Source organism: Delphinus delphis, chromosome 13, assembly GCF_949987515.2.
Source record: "Delphinus delphis chromosome 13, mDelDel1.2, whole genome shotgun sequence".
In the NCBI taxonomy this organism is placed as follows: domain Eukaryota; kingdom Metazoa; phylum Chordata; class Mammalia; order Artiodactyla; family Delphinidae; genus Delphinus; species Delphinus delphis.
Window position 1 is genome coordinate 34,925,713 of NC_082695.1, and position 24,978 is coordinate 34,950,690.

Consider the following 24,978-nt stretch of genomic DNA (forward strand, 5'->3'; position numbering starts at 1 on the left):
TGCTTTCAAACGTTTATAAGGAATATGATTACCAAGCAGAATTATAAAGCCATTCTAAGACCAAGATGGTTATACAATTGGTCAAACATCTTTTATTAAATTACCTGTTTTCCTCTTGATTTAAAATGCCACCTTTAGCATACAGAGTTACATACTGGTGTTTTGCTTACCTTTGACAGAAAATTTAATTGCTTTAGATGGTAGTGGTCTTCCTGCATAAGTGTCTGCATTACTTTCATTCAGTACAACTTGTAATTTCAATGTATAATTCCCCAACTTTTGAATATTTTCTGGACAAATTAAGAAGAAATTAAAATTCAAGTAAATGTAATACTGATAGAATTTTTAACATTCAGAATAATAACTCACCCATTTTTTTAAACCAGTAAGGCCATTTTCCTCCATGTTGACTAATATGTGAAATGATTTCTTTATTTCCATTTGGAGCTTAATAAAAGAAAAAAATTTTGAGAAATTAAATATAGAACATGAATAAGAAATGTCACACTAGCATCAAATGTCTACCTGCTATACATTTTTTAAGGTAGTTTTGAAACCTCGAAAAATCTAAAGCTATCCTATTCAAGTCAATAGCATAATGAAAATTTATTCATTCAGCTGATTAAAATTCCTTTATTTCAATTCTTAAAAATGTATCTGTAAATAAGCTTAACTGGCACAAACAAAAGAATATAGAAATAATTTTCTTTTGACATTGAAAATCATTTCTTTAAAAGTTTTCTTAAAGAGGAAAATAGCATACTTTATTTACATAGAGTAATCTCTAAGACCTAGTGCTCTATTAAGAGAAAAAAGCAAGACCTAAAGTAGAAGAAAACAAATAGAAGGATGATATCACTTATCTGAAATATTCCTTGTTATTTATTTTTGACTTTGGAATTACATGACTTAAAATATTCACAAAATAGAATTAAAATAAAGCAATTCATAAGCAAAACCAAAATGTAGGTAGGCGATATGACCATATTAAAAAATTTTTTAAAATTATTTCAACTGACTTCAACTTTAATAACTTTAAGGACAAATAGCGCTTCAAAGAAGTCAAATTTAATCTAATAGTACTATTAGTAATTTTATAAGTATCACTATTTTGAAACTATATTATAGGATAAAGCAGTAACTAACTGTTAATGTTGTTAAGAATCAAGATTTTCAACATAAAAGAAATGAAATCAAAGTGGTTAAATAAAAACTCAGAATATCGATATGAATTCATGTTTTTTCTTTTCCAAAAATATTCATGCTTAGCTATCAATCGAAAAGGCTTAGAAACAATTTCGCCCAGTGGCCATGAGCAATCCTAACACTCAGGCCTCTAAATGCCATTCCCCACTGAAAGGAGCGGGGACAAAGTTAGAGAGTAGCATGTACATATATACACTACCAAATGTAAAACTGATAGCTAGTGGGAAGCAGCCACACAGCACAGGGAGATCAGCTCGGTGCTTTGTGACCACTTAGAGGGGTGGGATAAGGAGGGTGGGAGGGAGACGTAAGAGGGAGGAGATATGGGGATATATGTATATGTATAGCTGATTTACTCTGTTATAAAGCAGAAACTAACACACCACTGTAAAGCAATTATACTCCAATAAAGATGTTAAAAAAAGAGTAATGGGTGAATTGAGGTTTAGGGTAAACATGTACAAGAAGATTCTAGGATGTCTTGAGCCAGAAAGCAAGAAAGCTCAAATCAAAGACAAAAAAGGGTCTTATCAAGAGGACAGAGGAGCAAACAGGAAAGCACATCAAAATCAAGGAAGCATGTCAAATCTATAAAACCCCATACATTCAGAAAAACACATTTATAAAAATCAAAAAAAAACAGTCTCTGAGCACCACAGTACTGTACCAATTCCTGACTGGTAATTTGCAATTAAAGAAAAAGGATTAAGCCTTTATACTGCCTTTCCTATAAAAGCTGTGTTTCAGAGTAAACCAATGACCCTAACTGAAATTTATTACTAACAAATAAACTAGGAAGGATAATAAACTGGGATAATAAATTAGGAAGAAATAAAAGAATGAGGGGATCACCATTTTGCATACCAAATAACTAAGCAAAAATCATTAATGGATGAAACCATTACATCACGGATGAAAGGAGAACTTTATAATCATATTAGCCAAGTGAATTCAATAATCCATTTTAGCAGCACTAAAAGTAGGACAATTAATTACAGTCATCAAATGCCTCTTGATGTAATACCCTAAGAAACACAAATTCGCTATGGAGTATGGATTCTTGCTTTAGGGGGGAAAAGTGGTGAACCTAAATCTGTTTAAGCTTTTGGGGTAATTTCCAGTCTTCAGGAAATAGAACAAACAATGGAACAAGTTAAATGACATTCCAAAGAAACAAATATGTGAAACACTCTACAGTAAAGTGTACATTTAAAAAATAATTGAAATGGTAAATCTATTATATATACTTTAACAAAAAAAAATCTTCTAATTAAAAAATATATATATATACAGGCAGACCTTAGAGATATTGCAGGTTTGGCTTCAGACCACCACAACAAAACAAGTATCGCAATAAAGCAAATCACATAAATTTTTCCGTTTCCCAGTGCATATAAAAGTTATGTTTACACTATACTGTAGTCTACTGAGTGTGCAAGAGCATTATTTCTTTAAAAAAATAAAATGTTCATATCTCAATTAAAAAGTACTTTATTGCTAAAAAATGCTAACCTTCATCTGAGCCTTCAGCAAGTTGTAGTAATAACATCAAATATCACTAATCACAGATCACTGTAACAAATATAATAATGAAAAAGTTTGAAATGTTGCCAGAATGACCAAAATGTGACACAGAGACATTAAGTGAGCAAATACCATTGGGAAAATGGCATTAATAGACTTGCTCAACACAGAGTTTCCATAAACCTTCAATCTGTAAAAAAATGCAGTATCTGCAAATGGCAATAAAGCAAAGCACAATTAAACAAGGTATGCCTGTGTGTATTTTTGGTTTTGGTTTTAAATAAGACAGAGGCAGGAGGGTCAGAGTCACAGAGACGCTGGAAGATGCTACACTGCTGGCTTTGAAGATGGAAGGGGCCACAAGCCAAGGAATGTGGGTGGCGTCTAGAAGTGGAAAAGGCGAGCCTTCCCTAGAACCTCCAGAAGGAACACTATCCTGCTGACACTTTGATTTTAGCACAGTGAAGTCCACCTGGGACGGATGACCTAGAGAACTGTAAGATAATAAATATATGTTGTTTTAAGCCATCAAAAAAAGTTGGAGAAATATAAAATAGAGTGTCACAGAGGCCAAAAATAAGAGTACTGCAGTAAAATTAGTCAAACTGTTCACTGCTGCCGAGGCTAGCAAGACATTTATACAATGAAAGTATACATGACCATTGACTAGTTTATAAATGTTGGAAATAAACGCATAGTGAATAAAACATCTTTAAACATCTTTAAAATCCATGGACCAGACATGCAATATATAGTGACAGAACAATTACTGAAAATATAAATTGAAAATACTTTCAGGCAGTCAAGACAAAAACAACAAAGAAAACCGTAATTCAAAAAGAGTCATGTACCAAAATGTTCATTGCAGCTGTATTTACAATAGCCAGGACATGGAAGCAACCTAAGTGTCCACCGACAGATGAATGGATAAAGAAGATGTGTACATATACACAATGGAATATTACTCAGCCATAAAAAGAAACAAAATTGAGTTATTTGTAGTCAGGTGGATGGACCCAGAGTCTGTCATACAGAGTGAAGTAATAAGTCAGAAAGAGAAAAACAAATACCGTATGCTAACACATATATATGGAATCTTAAAAGAAAAAAAAAAAAGGTTTTGAAGAAGCTAGGGGCAGGACAGGAATAAAGACACAGACATAGAGAATGGACTTGAGTACACAGGGAGGGGGAAGGGTAAGCTGGGACCAAGTGAGAGAGTGGCATGGACATACATACACTACCAAATGTAAAATAGATAGCTAGTGGGAAGCAGCCGCATAGCACAGGGAGATCAGCTCGGAGATCAGCTCCGTGCTTTGTGACCACCTAGAGGGGAGGGATAGGGAGGGTGGGAGGGAGGTAGACGCAAGAGGGAAGAGATATGGGAACATATGTATATGTATAGTTGATTCACTTTGTTATAAAGCAGAAACTAACACACCATAGTAAAGCGATTATACGCCAATAAAGATGTTAAAAAACACAAAAAACAACAGACAAGTTAACAAACAAGGTGATTCAAGTTAGGAAAATACAAGATGAGCAATAATATGCAGTTCTTTTCCTTTACCAAAGAGTGGGCCAGGATTCTCAACTGAAACAAGTACTTCTGGCCCATAGGTTCAGAGACACAGTATTTTTGATTTAGAAGGGATCATAAGGATTATCCAATCAAAATTCCTATTGTACAAACTACTACATGTATGCACATCATATCTTTATTTTAGCCCACAGCTACCTACATAGGAAAATTCAGAATAAAATGTTAAAAAAAAAACCCTCAGAAAACAATTGATTTTTTTTAATGTGAATTATTCACACCTTTGAAACTCCTAACTTTAAACAAATGTACTATCTATCAGATTGCTAGCTCATAATTACACAAAGATATTAAAACATATGTTATATATTTAAGAACAACAATAAAGATCCAAATTAGTTTGTATACTTACAGTGTAGTATAACTTTGAGCTCAACCAGGAGTTTCTTTGACCCTCCATGACTTGTTCCTGGAAGCTTTTGCATTGCTTCCCCCTTTTTATTCAATATTTCAATTCTTAATGCACCTATCAGTCCAAAATTAAAAATAAGAATGTCTCAGTCACACCCAAAGAATCTGATGAATCTGCTAGGTCTTCACACAGCACTTTAATTTTTCATGGTCTTTTACTATGAAATGTAAGATGTAAGAAAAGCATTTTTTCAGTATTTAAAAACAAACAAACACACACAAAAAACCCAAAAACATACCAATGGGGGTTCCAGCAGGCCTAATCTCATTTGGCAATAATTCATCTCCTTCAGGCCAAGTTACTGACAATCTATCAGGGAGCCTATTATGAAACCAGCATATTAATTATTCATGAACTGTGTTAATTATGGTCTTATTTTTAAAAATAATAGTTACTAGAAATTTTAATATTTATTTCTAATTTTTTTTGACAGGTTAAATCTGAAATCCTGAATGATTAATACTGTAAACATTTCCTTCTCCTCAACCACTGTTGTGGTTACAGAGTAAGACAAAATCTCCTGGTGTTAAGAGCCAGGAACTGTGGTTTTTTGAGATTTTTCTATTCATTTATAGTACAAGCTACCTTTGGGAGACAGGATAAACTCTACAAATAAAAGAATTACCAGTGAGATTCAGTAGGAATCACAATGACTACGTCATTAGCTATACAAGAGCCACAAACCCTTTTATTTTTCGATTTCCTTTTACTTCTTTTGTACTAATCTTTATCTCTCAGCAGTTACTACCATTTTCTTCTAGCTGTAGGCCAAAGTTTTTTTTTTCTTTAACAAACTTAATCATAGTGCTGATAACAGTGACACTGTAGATATAAGATTTCCTCATTTTTCTATGAAATACAGGATTCTGTTTTTATAACAGAGAGCTCTCAGGTTTTTTTTAACAGCAAGAAGTTTGTCACAATACACACATCTAAGACTACAAGTGCCCAAATAGAAGAGCATAACGACACACTCAATAACTGCTAAAAGGACAATTCCTCTTGATTTTTCTTGTTATTTTTTACCATATGCATCTTGAAATGTAAATTACCTTGCCATTTCATCTTCTACATATTTTTTCACAGCTTTCTCAGCAACTGTCCTATCCAGCTTTGCAATTGGCACAGTTTTTATTTCATCATACAGTGCCTGAGGTTCCTGAATAAATAAAATTTACACCAATATTTAAAAAAAACTATTTAAGTATAGTTGCAACAAGAACATTTCTTCCAAAGAAACATATTTTTACCCTAGTTAAGTATATAAATCATAATAGCTATTATTACATTATACCACAGTGTTTACTTCCATTTTTCATGTAAACTCCTTAGGCCTAATTAAATAGGCCTTAGGCCATTCAAATTTTAACAAGAGCATAGTATAAGGATAAAACCAGTTCTAGTTTTGAAGTTTTTCATTCTTGAGATAGAAGTCCGGCTCCAATGTTTATGTTTGTGGGCCTTGGATGAAATGTGCACTTTACAAAATTACTGTGTTAACTAGCAATAATATATGTAACATTAATTAAACACTGGGCACACAGATGTTGTTCTATAGATTATTAAAAACATCAAATGTGAAACATAAAAATTCATGCTACCACTACTTTAACCAATGGAAAAGCCAAATACGAGGCAAAACAGAATACCGTATCTTTATTTTAACAATTAAGCAAAAGAACGTAGTACCAAGAGACTGAAGAAATATTTTTTGTTATTTGGGGGTCTTACCATTGCAATTTGAACCTCTCCTCCTGTAGCATATACTTCTCCATCATGATCACCATAAAGAAAAAATTTTACAATGCTTCCATAAAAGAGAGGAAGTGTCTTGATTGTCTTGACCTAATATTTAGTTTTAAAACAAGGATTTAGTATTAATATTTACTTTTAGAAAAACAGGTTTAACAATTACTTAACAGAACTACGTTATGCAAGGGGAAAACTCAGCATCTATCATTAGAAAAATTAACAAAAAAAGCATTCTAATATTCTAATAAAGTTATATTTGTGAAGTTCTCCACTTATTTGTAACATATCTTTGAAAAGACACAGTGGCTTCTTCATACAAAAATGTCATCGCTATGCATGTGTCTAAAATGCCCAAAGCCTTCCAAATCAATTATTATTAATGCAAGTTATCTCAAACCCCCATAAATGTTCCTTGCAGACTGTGAACGGTGACTTACAAAGTCATCATTTATTTCAAATAAATTAGCTCAAAACTTGCCTATAATGTATTTCTTCTCCTTACTTGGCTTGAAAAATCTAAGAGTAATTTCCATTAGTCCAATTCAAAACTTCCCAACTACAAGGACAACAAAAATTTACACCCAACCTACCTTCCAGCCTCATTTCATTTCTGAACTATTTCTCCTCACACACACAATAGGTTGCAGCAACCCAACTCTGTTGCTTGCGGTTTCCCTGCATTTACCTGTCTTTGTCTGTGCTCAGATTATCTTCTCTGAGAAAGCGTTTCACTTGACTACCACATAGAATTTGACAAAACTGATCACTCCCTCCTTGTAACTCTTCACAAATACCTTATTCTCCTGGTTCCCTTCTATCTCACTATCTTATCCCTTTCAATTCTCCTTTGTCAGCTCCTCCTCCTTGTTTTCCTAACCTCTAAATGTTGGAAAAGCAAGCTGTAGCTACACACACTACTTCGAGGTGACCGCATCTGATTCCAAAGCTTTCGATATATGATGATGAGAGTGTCACATTTGTGCATTTATTACCTTCATAATTACCTCTGCAAACCTGAGCCTTTACCTCTTTCAAGTTCCATACACATGCCACTTCATGCACAAAGAATTGCATGATTCACCCTCTTCTCCGAGGCCAATCCGAAGTCAGAAAATTCTCTCCTAAACTATGAGCACTATTCATTCTCTTTTCATAGCACTTACCCCCTTCTTACCTATGATTATCTGCTTAGGTTATCTCTGTTTTCAGGCTGTAACAGCCTGAAGAACAAAGGACATCCCCTAGACCTCTGCATTCTCCACAATGCAGTCAATAGCACAGTAACTCACGAGCAGCACTCAATAAAAATTTGCTGAAAAATAATTTCTCCATATCACAATTAAAAAAACAAAATGGAATTCTCCATTTGAGTAAAGTTTAGTGCAAGAAACAATAAAAACCTTGTTAATTGAGCCTTTGGCAAAAATCAAGTTTTTTATAAAATGTCCTGTTAAATTACGTAATTAAAATCCGTTTGGCCTTTTCGTTCTTTTCTGGCTCCCAAGGAGCCAAGAGTAAATATATTATTTTTGGTTGTTGATAAATTCTAATACATCTAATTTAGTTTCAAATTCTACTAAAAATTAAATCTAAAACTAAGTTAAACTTACCAGTTGTCCTGCTTTGTATATTTTTCCATCCCATTCTATTGCTGAATAAGTCGCCCAGGGGCCCTGCTTTTTAGAAGGAAGATCAGGACGTGTAATTATTCCTTTAAAAAGTGTAAATTTTATTTGTTTGTCATACTTTTCATGACAGTCCTTCAGCCATAGAGCAAATTCTCTGTCAATTTTCATTCGCTGCTCCTGTAAAATTTTAAAATGTTCTATGAAATATAGCTACTAATAAACAAATACAACCACAGACACTTCTCATTCATTTCATTTTTCCTTTCACATACCTGCCCACCCCAGAAAATCTAATAAAAGACTAAAATATTTTGCTGGATCCTTCTCCCATATGAATTTAGATTTCTATCAAAGACATTACTAAAGAAAGAAAAATCTTTGCTACACCCTTGGGTCCAAGGTCTTAATGGTCAATATCAACAAAGATTTGCTTCCCTGTTTTAAATCCTAGGATATACCAAAAAATGACAAACACTGGCTGCCTAGGATAAGGAGAACTAGCTGATTAGGGGAAAAAGGTAAGTGGAAGTCTTCTTACTGTGAACGATGCACATTCTCAATAGGGCAATAAAAATATCTTTTTATGTATCAGGCACAGATTTAAATACATATAGTACTTAAACATATATATGGTATATCTATGGTATTAAAATGTCATTGTGGGGAGTGATTAGGGGGAGAAAAGGTCAAAAAAGCTCTTTTTATAAAGTGATAGTGAAAAAAATGTTGACAATCATTGCTATGCAAAACACATCTTTCCTTTTAATTATGTATTATATATCTATATTTATTCAGAAAATAAATCATAAAATAAAAATTGTTTTCTAATAATATATAAGAAAAAAATGTGCTATTGCTTATCATTCTTCACCCTGATGGGAGACAGTATAGAGATTTACATTCCAGCGTAAGGTGCTATATACTTGTTTAATGCTTATCTTTAGGAGAATGAGTAGGGAAGATAATCTTTACATAACACGCTTTCACAGAAGACTTTGCATAAAGTTATAGAAGTTCATTTCCCCCTATATATCTTATTCCACAATATACCGTTTCCAAATGAAAATGGGGCAAAACTAAAACTGATTTCAGCTTAAGTTTTTGCAGCTTATAGTCAAAGGGCCAGTATGTTAATCATTAAAAAGAAAAAACTTTTGGTTTTAAAAAGTTATTTGAATAAGAAGTAACATGTACATTGTAAACACTCAAAAATGGCATATACCTTCAAGGAAATCTTCCCCCTAATCTGTTCCCAGGTACCAACTCCTTCCTGAATCAGCAAATTACTGTTATCACTTTGTCAACTTGACAAGAATATTAAAATTATTAACTAGGAATGGGATAGTCTGCCTACCAAATTTTTATGCTGTATTTCAATGTACAGCCCTCGTATTCGATAAAAGTATATAAGACTCAGTATCTTTTTATTCAGAGCAAAATGAATTTCAACATGTTGTAGGGATGACTGACTATAAATACTGTGTGTCATGTATTGTGCTTATTGCTTAAGCAATTTTAAATTCAGAATAAATGCATCCATCTCTTGGCAACTTAACATTAAACTACTGAAAGAGTAGCATCAAGTAAGTTTCTGAGGTGCTTAGGTAGAATAAAAGTACACTAGTTCTATCCTATTTTTTAAAAAATTTATCACTCTTTTTCTATTGATTAATGTAGATTTTAATACTGATCAATCTCACAGCACCTTTTAGCCCAAAGTATTTCATAGTTCTACCTCAATTTTACCCCCAAGATTAGATTAAAATTGCATATTTAGGTTATTAATATATAAACACAGCTTTTGTATTAGATAAAATTGTTCTTATATGCTCTTATCAAATGGACATGGTTCTGTAGCTTCTATTTACTATGTCAAGGTACTGATGAAGATCTGATAAAAGATCTGTAAATTTTACCTGAACAAGATCTAATCAATTTGAAATTTTTGAGTGAACACATAAATGCTCATGAATGAAAATTTATATTCCAGATTAAATAAAAAGTATGCAAATTGTCAGTACAAATCTACACTACTAGTGACTTTTGTTGTACTTAAAATAGAACACTTGCAAATATTCAAAATTTGATACTTAAAACCATACCTGTCCATTTAAAATCCTTGTAAAAAGGGTGTTCTTATCTTTCAATTTTAGCTCAAGATCCATAAAGGTCAGTTTATTTGTGCTGACCTGGAATTTGTCATTAGTGAATAATGCACCAGATATCCTATTGTAGCACTCAATCGGTGCAAGCCCTCTCTTCTTAGGAGGAGTACACCAGTCAAAGCTTGAACAGAACAAAGTATTAGTTAGTAAAAAGATTAGATCACAAAACAATATAATTTCAGCAAAAATCAGAACTTACTCTTCAACAGATGTATATGGTATTAGTCGTCCATTCCAAAAACATTCAAAAATAGGTCTTTTCCCTCTTGCTGCTTTCTCAAGTATGAAACAGTCATCATCATCATCTTCATCTTTTAATTCTAGAACAAAGGAATATTGGAACAAAATGTTTATTGCTATAAAGTATACGCAATTTTTACCACTGAGAAATCAATTTCTGTAAGTGAAATGTTAAAGCTACTTCAGAGAAATGGTAACAAAAAATCTTATGATCTTTAACATTGCATTCTATCAAATCGAAAGGTGGCTTTATTCTGTCTGCCCTCAAAAAGGCAGATTTTCAAAGTGGTTCCACATTACCAATAGTGTTTCTCATTACAAAGTCAATAATTGCTAACATACTAATCCATCTGTGTTAGGAGTACTATAGTAGCTACTGAGCCTGCAATCTTTAAAACCTATTTATAAATATGGGAGCTTGAATCCTGTACCTAAACCACAAGCTTCACAACTCTGTCACAACCAGTTTACTTACATAAAAATCATCTGGAAAATCTACAGTATCGAGCAACAGCAAGTTTGCCTAGCTTGGACAAATTAATAACACTGAATGTAAGTTTACTTTATGATACAGCTAGAATTATAACCTAAGTTATAAAGCTCAACTGTCTACATTTTTATGTTTGTTAGTAATACATTTTCATATATTTAGATAAATTAGATTCAAACATCATGATCCTGACATAGTAATATCTCAGTTATTCTGGCATTAAGTCATTCCCCCCACCCCCAATAAAGCCTTCTTCTCCCAAAAAAACCCTCACAAGTCCATCACAAGTAAATATTCCTTTCAATCACACCATTTCACTTGCTCTTAGAGAACCCCTCTGATCTCATTCAACTTACTGGCTATTATTTTAAGACATCATTTGAAGAACTTTATCTTTTTGTCTATAAGCATGCAAAAATTACAAATGGCAAATGAAAAACATGCTAGAGACTTCACGGGAGGGAAGGTCACTGAGTAATAACATGTATGAGCACTTACTAAACAAAGTCGGGCACTATTCTGAGGACTTGAAGCAGTTTCTTATTCAACCCTCACAACACATCTATGAGGCAAGAATTATTACCCCCCCAACTTTACAGATACTGAGGCAGGCGGTACTTTGTCAAAGTTTACACAAAGTGGCAAAGATAAGATTCAAATCAGGAAATCTGGTTCCAAAACCTACAATACTAAGGCTATACTAAAGAATTATTCTGAATGAGAAAATTTAATACTGTTAATCTATGAAAATTCAATGCAATCTCAATAATACCAGTAGGATTTTTTTAAAGTGAAAGTACAGTACAAAGTGATTCCAAAGTTTATCCAGAAGAGCAAAAGATTAAGCATTAAGAATTTTCTCAAAAAAGAACAATAGTGTCTTGCCCTATAGATATCAATATACAGTATAAAGGACAAGAGAGTATCATTACTCATGTATAAAAACACAAAATAGGGACTTCCCTGGTGGTACAGTGGTTGCCACAGTGGTGGCACTCTGCCTGCCAATGCAGGGCACATAGGTTCGAGCCCTGATCCAGGAAGATCCCACATGTCGCGGAGCAACTAAGCCCGTGAGCCACAACTACCGAGCCTGCACTCTAGAGCCTGCGAGCCACAACTACTGAGCCCACATGCCACAACTACTGAAGCCCGCGCACCTAGAGTCCGTGCTCCACAACAAGAGAAGCCACCGCAGTGAGAAGCCTGCACACCGCAACAAAGAGTAGCCCCCACTCACAGCAACAAAGACCCAACACAGCCATAAATAAATAAACAAATAAATAAATTTATAATAAATAAATAAAAACACAAACTAGATCAATTCCTTATAGTAAAAAATCCGGATCTATGCACTTATGGGAACTTTATATTATTATGAAAGTGATATTTAAACTATTACAAAAATCATAACATTCAATAATTGGTGCTAGGAAACTGGAAACCCACAGGGAAAATATTAAGTTAACCCACACACAAAAAAGATTAGAGATGTGTTAAAGATGTAAACATAAAATGATTAAGAAAAAAAACCACAGGATCTTTTTTATAATCTTGAGGTATAAGATACCTTTCTATAGCAAGGCAAAAATCAGAAAGCATAAAGAAAAAACTAGTATGACTAAGTGAAGTTTAAAACTACTTTATAAATACCTACAAAGATAACAGGAAGACAACATGGAGAATATATAAAGGATTACTATGCAGTATATAGCTAAAAATTCACTTCAGGAAGAGATCTATGATAAAAGAATATATAATCTTTCTTAAAGCCACTGCTTTATTCATCTGGAAATGAATATACACAAAAATTAAGAATTATAAAAATTATAAATACTTTAATAACTTAAGAAGATTTGCATGAGGGAAAAAAGTTTTTAAATTTATCTAACCTCAACAGCTCAACTAAGAATTATTATTAAGAAAACAAATCACTATCCTAAATCACAACTTCACATTTTGTAGCTAAGATAACAGATTAACATACTTGATGGAAAGCATGGATCATCAGGATACGTTTCTCTATCATATAAAAAAGGGTGATATCGGATAATCCCTTCCACTACACCATCTCCTTCAACATGAGCCTTGAACTCAAAACTATCAGCTGCTGTATTTATATACAACGTCTGCATGTCATCTTGTATTTCCCTTAGGTTGATAATCTTAGGTGTCTTCCCCTTTTCAAACATAGAAATCTAAAATAAAAATAAAACAAAAACAATTAAATTCTATAGTGACTTTACTTTTGTTCTCACCTATGATCCAACAACAGAACAGGCAAAAACTACTTTTATTTGTACAAGTAATCATCTAGCTTATTGAAATACATATATATTTTTATTTGGATTAAATAGCTCTAAGTAGCATCTCAAAAAAAATACACTATAAAAACTGAAAGTAAGCAAAGAAAGAGCAAAGCAGAGCTGAAGGATATATTAAGTGATGAGTACATTTAATTCAAGGTTTCCTGCTAGAGGTAGGAAGTGGGATAAAGATGTACATGAAATTCTTCCTGACGTGTGGGCAAGGATACTGAGAACTCAACACTCAAATATTCTTTTCTTCTAAATCTTACTTTACCTGTTATAAGACTTCTGTGAACAAAAGAAACTATTTATTCCTTTTCTTCCCTGCTTTTGAGACATGATATTCAGTTAACAGCTCATATCTCTAGAGAAGACAGAGAAAGGAAAAACCATATACTATAGTAAACAAAGGTTCCACAAAAATACATCTAGGAATAATCTCTTTACTTGCATATCAAATTAGGGAAGTGTTCTGGTAAAAGACAAGGACAGAGAAGTTGTCTATTTACTGACTGAGTTTTCTTGTCCAGAGTAACTTGGAACTAGAACAGATACCTAATAATTCACAATACTTTAAGAAAGAATTTTATCTTACTTCAATATCAATGTTGTTGAAAGGTCCAACTTCCTTTGATGCACGTTTTTCATTCCCTTTTGGGCCATGAATATAGTAATGATAAATATGCCTAAAACATAGAAGAATACCTTTACACTTTTAAATCACATAAAATTACAGTTCATCTAATCTTCTACCAAAAAAAATTCTATAACTACTATTTGGCAGTACTTACTAGGTGCCAAGCACTATATGAAGCATTTTTAAACAGAGTAAACCATTTAATGGTAAAAACAATCCTGAGATTCAGATATTATTACCCTTCATTTTATATAGAAATTGGCATGCAAGAAACGTATATAATTTAATTTACTTAAGGTCACAGAAGTATAGAGTTGGGGGCGCTTCAATCCAAGTCTTTCCAACTTCAAGGCCCAAATACTTTTAAGTATAGTTTATCAAAAAAACTAAAACTAGAAGTTAAGAGGCTATAATTCTACTTGTTAGGGATGTTCTACAAAGGACTCAAATATCAGGGACTATACAGGATTCAGTAACTTTAACTTATGTCCCCAACATGAGAGTATCATTCTGTAACTCTCATCTTTCTTCTCCTATGACACTGAAACAATCTTATGCCAATACTCCTAAAACTAATAAATTCAACATTATCCCATCAAAAACCACCACTTCAGAAATCTTTGTTATTTTATTTTGGCAAATGTTTCAAAAGATTATATTTGGAGGAGATTATTCACCTCTCCCCATATCCCGTATCACATGTGTAATTATTCCTCAAGCAGGAATTTAAAATATTCCTTCATATGAATTTTAACTTTTAAAAATTACATTAATTGTCCTAGTTTAAAACACTACTAAGATAAAAGGAAATCACTGAAAATCATGATTTCTTTCTTCAGACATCTCAAAAGTGTTAACATCATAGTCAACAATAAGTTTACAACCATACATTAAGAAAGAGTGCTATAAATAGCTTAGCAAGCGTCTATTTCAAAGAATGGTTAAAGTTATACATCATTCTTTTTAAAAGCAAGAGTTAAGTTATAATTATGTCATTAATGTACACTGAATTCCTTCAGTTAAGAGAAATAATAAAATAACTAATAAAAGATGTTCTTAGAGAAGAAACATTCCAAAGTCCTATTTAAAACTCTTGTGTTACAGAGCCAATAAACATCAATATTCAAGAAAAAAGGCATTCCTAAAATCAATTTCCCCATAAAAAATTTTAATTGTTAATATATATGTATAAAATAGAGAATCTCAAAGTAAGTACAACAGCCCTTTGAATAAATAAGAAAAGATACTTTCTTTAAAAACATGAATTTTGTACAGTATACCCATTTTGCAAGACTAATTAATTCAGGTTAATACAAATCATGGAAACAATCCAGTCAAAGGTCTATACTGTGTAACTACAGAGGAAAAAACTTAAGAGCCATTAAATGTATATACTTCTGATTTGATCTAATGGAATATATACTTCCTAAAAGTTTTCCTGGAATAGATACACAAAGATTTATTTTCAGTATTACTCATGTCACATGAGTGATAGACTCAATACATTCAATAGACTCAATACATTTCAACAGACTCAATACATTCATTCAGTAAACTTTTATTGAGCATCTACTATGTAAAAGGAAACACTGGGATACAGCAGTGCATAAAAAACGACAGACATTCCAAGGTAGAAGGCAGACAAAAATATAAGTAAACTGTGTGGTATGGAAGATTATAATACATGCTACACAGCAAAAGCACAAAAGGGGGATCTGGGAGTGATGAGCTGAATTGGATGAACTCAAGTTTATTTTAAATGTTATCACAGTTGTCAAAAAGCATGGGCCTCATGTTTGTATTTGTAATGACCAATACATTACCGGTGATCGGTACAATATTTACAGAATACAGAACCACTTTAATGCTAACATCAGAGTAATGATTCCTGTACTGAAGGGAAGGAAATGGGATAGGAGTAAAGCAGACAGCCAAGAGGCTTCAATATGTCTGTAATATTTTCTATCTTAAAAAAGATAAGAAGAAACATGTCCTGAATCAAATGTAAATACTTACGTTAACTGTCTCGTCCAAAGAAGGAAATAATTTTTCAAGTACTGTATGTGTTCTGGTTGTACCCCTGTGATAACCACAGCAGTAAAGCTATCTTTTTCCTTCTCCTCTGAGATAAGATGATGTAGAAATCTTTCATCATCATTTGTAATGTGAACAGAATCAGACGGCTACAAGAGTGAACATAAAGTACAACACATTACATGCACCTTAATTGTAATTAACAAATAACATTTACATCAACCTTTAATGTGATTCACTTGGATAATTTCAAATACAGGCTTCAAAAATCTTTTGGAGGAAAATGGCCAATTGCAAATCAGCTGAGTGTGTGACAACAATGCTGTGAGGAGAGGGAAACTTTTACATAGATTGCTAAACTGGCATACATCAAGGAGAATGCTAAACCATAATGCTACACGAACTGGAGAATCTTAAAGAAAAGGGTAAAGAAAAATAAATACTGAGTTTAAAACTGTGCCCCAAAATTGAGAACACTTACCCTAAGGTGGAATGAGTCCTTGCTTGGGGTACCTACCACTTAACTTGGTCAGGACCAATGCCCAGCCAGCCCTCCAAGTTCAGGAAAACTAGGATGCAGCCTGAACCCAGCTGGCTTAGCCCAAAGGCACTCTGTTTAAAAGGGAGTAAAATCATCCTGGGCCCCAGTCCACTTTCAGAGGGAAGTGGGGAGGGGGGAGTGGGGGAATGTTTGAGGATAAGAATTACAAACTTCTCAGTTTTTACTATGAGTCTGTATGTTAAAAATTTCATGCATATATATATACTATATAAGTTGTACACATAAAAACGTATAAGGATAAAGATACACACTGAACTATTATGTCTAGGAAACTGGTTTTCTTTTTTTAGTAAGTGTGTATTATTACTTTCTTAATAAAAAATAAAAACCAACCCTCCAATACGATTCCAATGCATCCCTACACAGTAAATTACTAATATTATAGCTACAATACATAATATATAAGTAACATTTTATACAGTTTGAGAGTTAGTAGATTAGCTTGGGTTTACTGATGAGGCAGGTTCATTATCCAAATATTTGGATAGCACCTTCTAAGCCCTATGACTCAACTTGGGCATGAGGAAAATAGGGTTCAAGATAAAAGAAAGAGAGCATCCTTCCTCCCTACAAATTCCATCTAATAGATGAGAAACAAATGATTATAAAACAATGTGCCATTAGAAAGCTATAAGCCAAGAACTACAGAGTTAAAAAAATAAAAATGGGGTGACATTCACCCAGCAGATGACTTAATAAAAACATCCCAGACCAATGAGAACATGAAGGATTTGAGACTATAAGGGATACAAGGTAGTTTAGAATATATGTTAAACATATGATGAAGGACGTGGCTGGAAAGGCTGAATCAAGCAGTGGAAATGAGTGCAAGAAAGGATAAATGAAAGGAACTATTTTAAAAGAATTAAATGTGGTGAATGATTAACAACAAGGATTACAGTTACTACTATACTGTTAATAGTTGGAGGAAAGGGGAAGAAAATAAGAAATGCTTATAGATATTTGATTTCAGATGTACCAAAAGGGAGTTATTTACAGAACCCGTGGAGAGGGACATCTAACTCAAACTGGAAATGCGTGTGCTACATAGGATCAATTGGTATTCAGCTGCCATTTGTACCACCTTATGTTGTCCCCTCCCGGGCTGCAGAGGATGGAAAGAAATCAAAAAACATCTATTTCTCAGACTCTTAAATTTTTGCTTGTGGATGCAAATTAGGTTTCACCAATTAGATGTACTAGCCAAAGATTTAGAAGGGAAAAGTGAGGCAAAGGCCATCTCCTGAGGTTTCTTAAAAGTTTTCTGTTACCATGCAAGGTACTGAAAGACCAGTATCCAGGTTCCAGCTTAAGCATCAGCACTGATACAGCACTAGTAATGGCCAGAAATTCTGTGTCCATTGTTGGAACAATTGTGGCAGCAAGACTTTTCCAACTCCTGGATCAGAGATAAGGTACTGTGTTTCTGAATTCCAGATCCAGCTGTGGTCCTCCAGCTACCTGATTACAGCAGATGTTGCAGCATCCCTAGAAGGTCAGTTTGGAATACCCTGGCATCATTCTACAAGACTCAGCCTAAAGATCATTCCTTCAGCCCAATAATCATCTAAGCATCTAACTCCCTTTATGAAATCCTTTTCTGTTTAAAATGGCCAGAATGGTTTCTTCCCTTTAAGGAGTCCAGCCTGATTCAATGTTTCAATCTTAAGAAAAAAGTCTTGACAAGAAATACATATTTGAGAACTGTTGGTATTAAGTGGTATACATAAGAATGAATATATATATATATGGGGGGGGGCGTGTGCATGCTAGTCCCCATAGATCAAAAACCATCAACCCCCCACACACCGTACTAACTGATAACAGCGCAGGAATAGAGGAGGAGCCCCCAAAAAGTAGGCTGGAAAGGACAGGTCAGAAAAAGAAAAGGACTAGGGACCTACTGGTACCCATGAAATGTTTGCTGGGATGAACTAAGCACAAAACACAGGAAAAGCTGGAAGAAATGATAACCCAAGAGACCTCAGTACTATCCAAGCTTTATCATATCCATACAGTTCTGAAAAAAAAATCACTTAAATTCTCTGTTTCTATTTTTCACCAGTTTTAACACGGCAAATAATATTTCCACCAATATACTTTATAGGGCTTTGTGATTTTAAGATAACATAGAAAAGATAAGACAGAATACTGTTACATAAACAATATATTAAGATATGTAAACTGTTAAATAAATGCAATAAATTTAAAGAGGAAAAGGTGGAATGACAAAATGAAGAAATTTCTCGGACAGAGGATAATGTTCAGTTATAAAGAAAGTAAAAGTAGCTAATAAACATGAAAAAAATTCAGCCCACTAGTATGAAAGAAAAGGTATTATTTTCACTTATCAAACCACTAACATTCTGCTATCATTCTTCCCTCCCTGCTTTGTTCTTTTGAAAAATAAGGAAATGATCCAACAGGCACTTCCAATATACCTTTGTTGGGAGTGTATTTGATTTGGGTTCAACCTTTCAGAAAAGCGACTTTGTAATATACACCATAAATATTTCTAAGTTCAAATTCCTTATAACAGTTATAAAAATTCTAACAATTTATACGAAGAAAAAACTGCAGTTCAGGCAAAATGTTGTGCAAAGATACTAATAGCAGTGTCTTTACAATTATAATAAAATCCTTCAAGTAAGCTAAATGCTTAACAGAATAGTCAAATTACTGTACATTTAGCCAAAGATACTATGAAGCTATTAAAAGTGTGTTGTGTACCAAAATACTTTCTAAAATGAAGTAATACTCAAAATATTAATAAAACAGAGCTCAAAGCATAAGTATATGATAAAGTTTAAACTAGAAGAAAATTTGACTAAATATGTCATAAGTACTTTTTTCTGGTATTTGAGACTATTTTTATTTTCTTTATAAAATTTTTACAATTTGCTTTATAAGCAGAAAAGAATTTTTTAAATCTTACTTTTAAAAAAGGTTTTAAAAAATTTTTTAATTCTAAAATGTTTCAAACAGAGAAAAGCTGAATGAGTAATACAACAAATACCATGTGCTCACCAACAAGATTCAAATTTGTGAACACTCTGCTTATTAAAATGAGCATTTGAATGCAAATTTATAACAGAAATAAGTTTCTCGTTTACTTATTTCTCTGGAGCTCAGATTTCTTAAAAGTCTATTACCCTATCACTGTTTTCTACTCTGCTTCTATAATTATTATACAACAAATACTTAAAAACTCACACTCAGTTCAAGGAAAAAAGTTTACAATCTTATGAACAATTTCCAGAAAGCTTACTTGGCTTTATGAGAAAATCTGTTTTCTGAAGACTTCAGCCTGAGAAAGCACATAAATGATCACGTTTGCTATTCACATAATTAAAAGAAAAAGAATGAAAATTTAATTTGAAAATTCCATATCTTCAAGTTTTTAAAATGACATTAGCATCTCAGAAAATGAAGAAAATGTTCTTGTCCTATCATCCATCCAAAGTAATGCATCTACAATTACTGAGTTCAAATGTATTGTACCTTTCTGTTTCTAATATATCCGCTATATATTGCCTCTTTATTTTTCTCCTTCTTCTCAAAATCTTCTTTAGAAAGTACAAGTTCATGAACATCCTGGGAATCTGCAGGTTTGCTTATCATCTGTTAAATATTTAAAAGAGTACTTTATAAATTCCCACAATTTAAACTGGATAAACACATTTAGAAAGTCAACCTCAAAATATTTTGATCAACTTTCACTTTTAAGAAATATTTTTACTTACTCTGGCTGATTGTCCAACAAAGAAAACAGCCTGCTTGCCCCCAACACCAAAATAGGAAATATCACTATTTAAACTGCGTGGCACTGGTAGTGGTCGAACATATCCTGAATGATCACTAAAATAAAACATTACATTAATGCGATGATGTTAAACAAACTACTCAGGTGCTAAAGGAAATTGTTATAGCAGTTTTATAAGTGTTAATAAAATGATCCCCGAGCCAGATAACACCCCTATTCAAATGTAAAAGAATCAGAGCCAAAAGCCAAAACATCATCTGGTCCAATGGCTCTCAAAGTTTATTACCCAGACCAGCTGCATCAGCAACACCTGGAAATGCTAAGAAATGCAAATTCTTGGGCCCACCCTGATAAATCAGAAAATCTCAAATATCTGTATAACTCTACAATCTTCCCTTCAAAATTGTTTACTCCTTCAAAACATTAAAATATTGCCTCAATACTAATGGGAATTACAGCAAAGAGATTCTTATTTCCATGTATCATGACAAACGAAGAGCTCTGATTGAACCTCCTACTGCACCATAACAACACTCTGGAGAGTAGGCATCCCTGGTCTCTCCAAATATAGGCAAGATCGCTAGGGACACCATTTCCCAATATCAGAAATAAACAGAATTGGGGATGAGGCTGGAACCACTATTACACCAAATGAAAAGGTTAGAGAGCAGATGCAGCATAGCTGGAAAAATTTAGAGAACACAAAGATACGTTCAAAAACACTTACCCACAAGAAACAAAGAAAAAAAGGAATGAAAAATATCAAAGTGGGACTAAAAACATGAACGACTGAAGGATAGTATCTCACACAAGTTTAAATGTACTTGGAGAAAGAGAGAATAGATAAAAGCTGCAAATATTCTCAAACTACTAAAAGGCATAGATCCACAGATTCAGACCAAAAGAGCCCAAACAGGATACATAAAAAGAAATCCGCATCACAGTGAACACTAAAAACAAAACAGAAGAACTAATAAACAGACTGAGAGAGAAATGGCTTTGCAGGCTTTGACAGCAACAGTATAAGACAGTGGAATATTATCTCCAAAGGGCCAAGAGAAAAGGTCAAGGTAGAACTGCGAACTAGGGCTAAATGAAGAAGTTACAGACGATATCCAAGGAAATTTACCATTAAGAGATTTGCTCTAAAGGAATGTTCGTACAAGCACAATCTGACATACAAGGTTATCATAATATGGTAAGTACAAAGGTAATTTTTAAAATATGTATTAAAAAATTTTTAATGTGTTGTTAGAAAAAATGGTGAATATAATTTGTGGGATTTCCGTAGTCAGACTTGAAATACTAGACAACATAAGTATAACTTTGGGAAGGAAGTGATCAGAGATAAAGTGTTCCAAATTTTTTAATATGGGCAAAGGGAGGTGTTCTTTTAAATTTTGAAGTCTGACGTTAATACACATTTTTAAATTTCAAAGACAACCAAGAAAACAAACAGATAAATTCTAAAATATTAAAAGAGAAAAAAAGGGAGAACAACATTTTCAAAAGCAACAACAGAAAGATGCAATGAATTTAAAAACAAAGAGAAAACAAAACAGAGAAATAATGGGATAAATAAAAATATTTTAATTGGTATAAAAAGTTCTCACCCATATATCAATAATCAAAATAAAGACAACAATGACCAGGTAAAACACCGTAATACCAGACCTACAAAACAAAGCACACAAAAAATAGCCCCGACAACATACAACCGCCATACACAAACTCATCTCCACACAACAAAGACACAAACATGCCCCCATGCAAAAAAGCATGCATATACACAAACACCCCACACAATACACAAACCACACAACATGCATGCACACTTACAGTGCTCCCCCAACACAAACACACAATGTATACAACACCAACTATAAAAAGAACATTTAAAAGAGTCAGAAAAAACAGACACCATACATTCTGAGAAACAAAGATAAGAATGACAATGGATTTTTCACTGTAATCTGTGCAAGTCAGTAGAAATGGAGTAGCATTTCTAATGTACTGAAATGTTTAACAAAGTCAACCTAAAATTCTATACTCAACAAAAATATGTTTAAAGGGGGAAGGAGGGTAAGGAATAGATCCAAACTTTATCAGACATACAAAAGCTGAAAAAATTCACTGAGAGCAAACATGAATTATAAAAACTGTTAAAAGACCTTTAGGAATGAAAATGATACTATGGATTTAAACAAAGGAATGAAGACCACCAGAAATGGTAAATATGTGGGTAAACATAAACTGACTCAGGGACTCAAACTAATACTTGTATATGAACGTTCATAGCAGCATTATTCACAATATACAAAAAAGGTAGAAACAAGACAACCATCCATTAACCTATGAATGGAAAAATGTAGTACAGCTGCATAATTCAGCCATAAAAAGGGGTGAAGTTCTGATACAATCTACAACACGGATGAACCCTGAAAACATTGCACTAAGTGAAATAAACCAGAAACAAAATGACAAATATTGTATGATTCCTCTTAAATGAAGTACCTAGAATAGGCAAATGCATTGAAACAGAAAGTAGAACTGTGGTTACCAGCAGCTGGAGGTGCGGAGAATACACAGTTATCTTTTAATGGTTACGAAGTTTCAGTTTGGGAAAGACAAAAATCTTTGAAAATACATAATGGTAATTGTTGTAAAACACTATGAATATAATTAATGCTACCAAATTATACACTTTAATTTAATGTTACACTTTTTTTTCACATTTTTAAGAAAATAACTGTTAAAAAGAGAAACTCATAGAAACAGCAGAAAAATGGTTGACAGGGACTGGGGAGTGTGGGAAATAGGTGGAGGTTGGTAAAAGGGTAAAAACTTTCATCAATAAGATGAATAAGGTCTGAGGAGCTAATGTATAACATCATTAAGTACAGTCAATAACACTATTGCGTAATTTAAATCTGCTAAGAGAGTAGAACTGTGATAAATTAAAGATGTACACTATGCCAGCAAAACAACAGAACAGAGTAGCAGCTAATAAGTCAATGAAGGAAACAGTGGAAACGCGCGCGCGCGCACACACACACACACACACACACACACTCAATTTGAAATAAGGCAGAAAAAAGGGAAATGTGGGGAAAAAGGGAAAAATAAACAAGTAACAAAGATGGTAACCAAGCATACTGATAATCACATTAAATGTAATTGGTCTAAACATCCCAATTAAAAGGCAGAGATCGTCAATTTTAATACATAACCAAATGCTGCCTAAAAGAAACACTCTTTAAATATAACGAGACAGTAGGTTAAAAGGTTGGAAAACGAGTTACCATTTCAATACTAATGAAAACAAAGCTGGAGAAGATATATTAATATCGGACCAAGTTAATAAAAGAATATTACCTGGGAATAAAGAAAAATGAAACAAATATGCACGTAAATAAAATAGGCTACCTTTCTCTGCTTGAGTTTTTAAAATTACGTTAGACTGTTGAAATAAAAATAACACGGTCTGATATGGTTCTCAGTATATGTAGAGGTAACACTTAAAACTAAATTATAAATGGGTGAGCGTTAAAATACCTAAATAATTTGGTGAGATTTCTGTAATTCACTTTAATTGCAAAATGTCCATACTAAGAGACTGTAATACAGTATTCCCTGGAGCAGCCATTAAAAAATAAATAAATAAATAAAAGATATACTCGAAAACCACTATAAAGAAAACAGTGTAGTAAAATATGTTCAAGTAAACCGCAAAAAGGCCAGAAAAGACAAATGCAAAACAAAGGGAACAAACAGAAAAGTTAAAACAGGACATATTTGAGTCCTAATGTACCAATAATTAAAAATATGTAAATGTAATAGTACAAATACACTAAATAAAACTAACAGAGTGAATTAAAAACTGACCAAACCAGGGACTTCACTGGTGGTCCAGTGTTTAAGAATCCACCTTCCAATGCAGGGGACGTGGGTTCAATCCCTAGTCAGGGAACTAGGATCCCACGCACCGCAGGGCAACTAAGCCTGCAAGCCGCAACTACTGAGCCCATGCGGTCTGGAGCCTGCACGCCACAACTACAGAACCCACGAGCTCTGGAGCCTGCATGCCACAGCTAGAGAGAAACCTGTGCACCACAACTACTGAGCCTGCGTGCCACAACGAAGATCCCGCATGCCACAACTAAGACCTGACACAGCCAAAAAAAAAAAATAAAAATAATAAATATTCTAAAAAGACTATAGTAAAAAAAAATTTTTTAATAAATTAAAAAATTTTTTAAAATGACCCAACCATATGCTGTCTACAAGAAACTCATTTTAAATATAATGATATAGGTATTTTAAAAGAAAATGGATAAGAAAAGGTATACCATACAAACATAAACAAAAAGAAAGCTGGAGTGGCTACAGTATCAAATAAAATACACTTCAGAGCAAGAAATTATCAGGGACAGAAGCATTATGGGAACTTCCCTGGTGGCGCAGTGGTTAAGAATCTGCCTGCCAATGCAGGGCACACGGGTTTGAGCCCTGGTCTGGGAAGATCCCACGTGCTGAGGAGCAACTATGCCTGTGAGCCACAACTACCACAACTACAGACAAGAAAATCTATTGGGAACATTTGGAAATTGAACAACACATTCCAATAAAGATCCATGGATCAAAAAGCAAGTT

General features: G+C 33.4%; 1 protein-coding gene across 4 annotated transcripts in view; it reads right to left on the reverse strand.

The window, feature by feature from the left end:
• SMCHD1 (structural maintenance of chromosomes flexible hinge domain containing 1) overlaps positions 1 to 24,978 on the reverse strand; it is a 128,928-nt gene that overhangs the window by 76,618 nt on the left and 27,332 nt on the right. For all 4 annotated transcript variants that reach the window (XM_060028744.1, XM_060028743.1, XM_060028746.1 and 1 more), the window contains 14 exons: positions 20,306 to 20,420; positions 20,064 to 20,183; positions 15,983 to 16,149; positions 13,925 to 14,015; positions 13,008 to 13,218; positions 10,490 to 10,610; positions 10,228 to 10,411; positions 8,108 to 8,302; positions 6,477 to 6,590; positions 5,798 to 5,904; positions 4,984 to 5,066; positions 4,686 to 4,799; positions 370 to 447; positions 171 to 290 (listed from right to left, as the gene is read on the reverse strand). In XM_060028744.1, the coding sequence (XP_059884727.1) occupies positions 171 to 290; positions 370 to 447; positions 4,686 to 4,799; positions 4,984 to 5,066; positions 5,798 to 5,904; positions 6,477 to 6,590; positions 8,108 to 8,302; positions 10,228 to 10,411; positions 10,490 to 10,610; positions 13,008 to 13,218; positions 13,925 to 14,015; positions 15,983 to 16,149; positions 20,064 to 20,183; positions 20,306 to 20,420 (1,820 nt within the window). The remainder of the gene's footprint in view (positions 1 to 170; positions 291 to 369; positions 448 to 4,685; positions 4,800 to 4,983; positions 5,067 to 5,797; positions 5,905 to 6,476; positions 6,591 to 8,107; positions 8,303 to 10,227; positions 10,412 to 10,489; positions 10,611 to 13,007; positions 13,219 to 13,924; positions 14,016 to 15,982; positions 16,150 to 20,063; positions 20,184 to 20,305; positions 20,421 to 24,978) is intronic.